Below are 4,936 nucleotides of genomic sequence, written 5' to 3' on the forward strand. Positions count from 1 at the left end.
ATATATATATATATATATATATATATATATAATTCTTAACATTAATTTTGATATTTTTACTTTATAAAAGTTACGAATTTATGAATTTTGATTTTATTACTTTACAAAAGTTATATAATTATGACTTTTTATTTTATTACTTTACAAAAACTACATATTTATTAAATTTAATTTTATTACTTTACAAAAAATACATTCATTAATTTCATTTTATTATTTTTTAAAAGTTATACTTGCAAAGGTTTGAATTGATGAACCAAAATATATTTCATTAATTTCATTACATGACAATATATATTTTAAATAATTGATTGAATTTTCTAACAGGCCTTTTAGTCAAATTTTATAATGATGGACCATGGTTATTTGTTTTAACCTTTTAATTTTATTTTCATTTTTATATAAATTTTATATAATTATAGCTCCTAATAAAAATTTTAAATGTTCGTCATATTACAAACTCATTTATTATCAAATTTTTATGATGAAATATACATTATTATTATTTGTGAAAGCTGATCTTCGACAATTATTTTTTGGGTTAGTATTATTTTTGTCCCCAGTCATATAGGTGACTTTTGGTTTACCCTTTGTAATTTTTTGTTGTTGTAAAAATAACCTTATCAAATAAAAATATTGTCGTTTTAAATCTTGCCAGAAAATGACACACTCCAAATGCGTAAACTATTATGAACTATTATTTCTAGTTTTTGAATTATAGTCTATTAATTCAAAATTATTTAATATAAAATTCTAGTTTACAAAATATTTTTAATTCACATTTATGTTATTTAAATTTCACATTTAAACCTCACATTTAAAAACTGAAAGTTAATAACATAATGGAATAATATAATATTACTAAATATAAAATATATAATATTTTACACACAAAAAATATAATAAAAAAATAAAATATGGAAAACATGTATGTAATTGATACATTTAAGTTTAGAAACAAATTAAAACAAGTTGTTTGTTTGGCCTAGTGGTAGCACTTCTCTCTTTTGATCCAAAGGTCATGGGTTCACATCTCCTTATTTTACATAGTATACTTAAATACCATCAAAATTAATATTATTTTTAATTATGTTATAATAATATAATAGATAATAAAAAGAGGTGCATAGCGTATGAGTGGGCAGGAGAGAAACATCTATTTGAATTTGACTCATGTTTTCTCACTTGAGTGATTGATGACTCAAGGTGTTAGAGTGAGACATACAATACTCAAAGTCACGTTAAGTTAGATGATTAAACATAAGAAACTTTTGTTTTGTTTAGAAGGTAAGAAATTATATATAACGGAAGAATTAAGATGATTGATTTTGCATTCCAAAAAGAATAGTGATGCAATTGATTTCACGATTATCTTTCATTTATGTATAACTCTGTTTGTAAATATTTATATAAATTAATTAAAAGTACTTTGTATTATTAGGGGTTGATTTTTAAAAATGGAACAACAACTTTAAATAACTTGAGACTGAGAAGATTAAAAAAATTTAAATAATGTTAACTAAGAAGATTAAATAATGTTGACAAAAAAAGACTAAAATAACTTTTTATGGCATATAATGCAGTTTTTATTGCCATGAGATTAATAAGGATTTAAATCAGACTATAAAATTTATAAATTTTAATAGGAAATTGTTATCGAGTACTCCAAAACACTCATAGATTTGGGTATACCACCATTTTCAGAAGCATGTTTCTTGTTTTTATTACAACAAAAAAATTATTAATATCTTGACCAAATTTTTTTCATTAATATATCATTATTTTGTTTTGGAAAGTAGTAACTACATAAAGCACGCAGAAAGAAAAAATATTCACTTTTTTGCCTTATAAAAAGGTTAAGCGTTGCTTGTGACAGTGGCGCTGAAGAAGAAGAAATTTCGAAGAAAATATATCATCTTTCATCGCACTTCTCGATCTCCAAAGTAATCTCTCCCTTTTGTCTCGCCAATTTCTTTTCCTATATATTCATATATATTTTCAATTATGTTTCTTCTTAATCATTTTTCACTTTGCCTTTTACCAGATCCATAATGCAACTAATCACAATAATTTAGGTTTTTTTTTTCATATCAAGTTTTGATCTCTTACTTAAATTTTGAGCTGAAAATGTAGATCTGAGAGATCTTCATAAATTCGTATCTACCATCATTTATCTCCCAGATTTCATCATTGTTCTAAATTTCCCTTAGGTCAAGAAAAAATAAGAATCACAATAGTTAGATATTCAATTATATTACTATCATTAATCATATTACAACTTTTGATAACAATAAATCTCGTTTGTTGTTGATTGAAATGAGTAATTAAATTTGTTACAGGAAGATGACTAACCCTTGTGCGGCGTGCAAGCATATCCGTCGAGCTTGCGACCCGAATTGCGAGTTAGCTCCCTACTTCCCGGCGGACAAACCACATCGTTTCAGCGTGGTGCATACAGTATTCGGAAAAAGCAATGTGTCGAAGCTGTTGCAACGGCTGGACGTTACGCAACGTGAACAAGCTGTTGATTCATTGGTGTATGAAGCTGAGGCGCGTATGAGAGATCCTGTTTATGGCTGCGTGAGTTTTATGTGGAATCTTCAACAGAGGTTGAACGAAATTCAAGAGAGACTCAGGAATGTGAAGAACGAATTGGCTAAATACTTTGATCATGATACTGTCGAATTTGTTATCAAGAATCCTCATTATTTTGGATTCGAGCCTCGTGAGTCTCAGCAGCTGCCAGATGTGACCGCTGCTGAGCAACATCGAAACTTGGAACAATTGAGACAAATGCTTCTTAGATCTGATAGAGGGTTCTCTACTGGTGATGGTGGGTTGGGACATCATCACATGAATGTTCATGATGATTATGTTGGTCCTTCTTCTGGTACTTTTGAAATGGGTGGCACTAGCACCAGCGGTTATCAGATTCAGCCACCACCACATCAGTAAGAATAGTGGGACTGGGATACATATAGGTGGTGAAGTTGTTTTGTAAGATTTTAGGGAACAAATTATTTGAACATTTAAAACCGACATTCAATACCATATTTTGATACAGTTTTTATGTGGTTGGCGTCTTACATGCAAATTTTTAATCTCAAAATTACAGTGTTCTAAGTTTATTTTCTTGAACCCAGGATGAAAATGGTATTATTATTATTATTATATGAGAAATGGTTGCATGAAAACTCACAAAAATTAATATTTTTAGAAACAATTAATAAGAATAGAGAAAATTTTAAATTTATTTTAAATTTAATTTTTGTTTTAATTAGAATTATGGGATGGTCGTGATTACGCAAGAGAGAGAAAATTTTATTTTTTATTTAATAAAAATTTGTGATAGATTATTTATAAAATTATTATTATGTTTGTGTCTGCGAAAGTATTTTTCTCAAGATATTTGGAAAATATTTCATGACACTATGGGAGTGGTATAATATATGTGATATATTTTTTTAATAGCAAATTAGGAGTTATATATTAGAAATAAAAAGATCAAGAGTTAAATAAAATATAAATAAAAGTCAGCGTTAGAAGCACTCAGGAACCGTCCATTCAAGACATACTAGGAATAAAATTAGACGGAAAAAAATTATAAAAAAATGTTCGACAAAATTCTTGTTTTTGATATTGGGTTTACATTGACATGCACTATAATGTAAACATTTTTATACAGTCAGTGCATCACAACCATTTACATATATTATTTTATAAATAATTAAAATAAAAGTAAAAGTTCAATAAATATTTAACGGCTACGATTTATTGACAATGTAAAACTGCTTTGCACTGTCGGTGTATTTCCATTAAATCATTTATTTATACACGCTAATGAATGCACTTTCTACATAGTCCCTATTGGTTTTCTTTCTTAGTTGTAACTTGTAAGTAACTATGGGTATGTTTGTTTTAAATTTAAAAAAGTGATTTTTTTTATTTTCTAAAAGTGAATTTTTTTTTTATTTTCTAAAAGTGAATTTTATAAAAAAAAAAAATTAAATGGAGGAAGTTATTTCAAATTCACATTTTTTTTATAAATTTAAAAATTATTTTTGACATTCAATTACATAAATATGTATTATTAAAAATTAAAATATAGTCAAAATTAAATGATTTAAACAAATATATTTATAAAAAATTATTTAAAATAGTTTTAAATTTGAATAATTTTTAAAATGTTGATATCCAAAAATTCCAAAAGAAATTATAGAAAAAAGATAAAAAAAAATTAAAATAATATTTTATGAAAAATTATTTAAACTAATTTTTTATTTGAAGTTTTTTTTAATTCTTTGTAAAATTGTTTAAAAAAAATATATTACTATATAAATCATTTTTTAAAAAATGAAATAAATAGGTGCTATAATTATTTGTTATTTGAAAAAGTTATAAAATTAATTTAAATTGACATTATCTACAATGTGGTTATTTGAAGTTTGAACCGTTTGATCCTAGTTTCATTCTCATTCGAGTAATTGAAGGGTGGGTTGCATGGATCTCAATACTTGTTTTTTTTTTTTTTTAATTTTAAATAAAAATTGTTGAGTTTGTTTTTTTTATCTTAATTTTTTTTTTGTATTTTTAAAATATTTTTTCATAAAAAAATTTCAATAGCAAAAATATTTTTAAAATAATTTTTAATAAATTAAAAACTTAATTTTGACATTCAATAACATAAATACACATTAGTCTCAATAACCTTTTTCGTCGTCTATCTTTGGTTCGTAGTCAAGTTTAATCTCTTAAATTTTAAAAAGATTATTTTGAGTCTTTAACTATGTAAATTGGATGATGTTAATCATTTCTATCTATTATGTCACTCAAAGTTAATCCATAAGACTATGTCACACTGATGTGGAATGCCACATGGCATAGGCCAATATTATGATTCATTTAGCGACGGAAAAATCTGTCAATAAAATATTTT

At 25.2% G+C, this 4,936-nt stretch overlaps 1 protein-coding gene across 1 annotated transcript; it reads left to right on the plus strand.

Annotated features, from left to right (window-relative positions):
- The first annotated feature begins 1,849 nt into the window (after nucleotides 1-1,849).
- On the plus strand, nucleotides 1,850-3,149 carry LOC131607884 (LOB domain-containing protein 25-like). The gene is made up of 2 exons (XM_058879840.1): nucleotides 1,850-1,943; nucleotides 2,340-3,149. Exon 2 carries the CDS (start codon nucleotides 2,344-2,346, stop codon nucleotides 2,953-2,955), a length of 612 nt encoding a protein of 203 aa, XP_058735823.1. The 5' UTR covers nucleotides 1,850-1,943; nucleotides 2,340-2,343; the 3' UTR covers nucleotides 2,956-3,149.
- The last annotated feature ends 1,787 nt before the right edge of the window (nucleotides 3,150-4,936 follow it).

Source organism: Vicia villosa, linkage group LG1, assembly GCF_029867415.1.
Source record: "Vicia villosa cultivar HV-30 ecotype Madison, WI linkage group LG1, Vvil1.0, whole genome shotgun sequence".
Lineage (NCBI taxonomy): Eukaryota > Viridiplantae > Streptophyta > Magnoliopsida > Fabales > Fabaceae > Vicia > Vicia villosa.

Bases quoted from the DNA above. Each gene is read 5' to 3' on its own strand.
- LOC131607884 (XM_058879840.1), top strand. From the start codon at position 2,344: ATGACTAACCCTTGTGCGGCGTGCAAGCATATCCGTCGAGCTTGCGAC.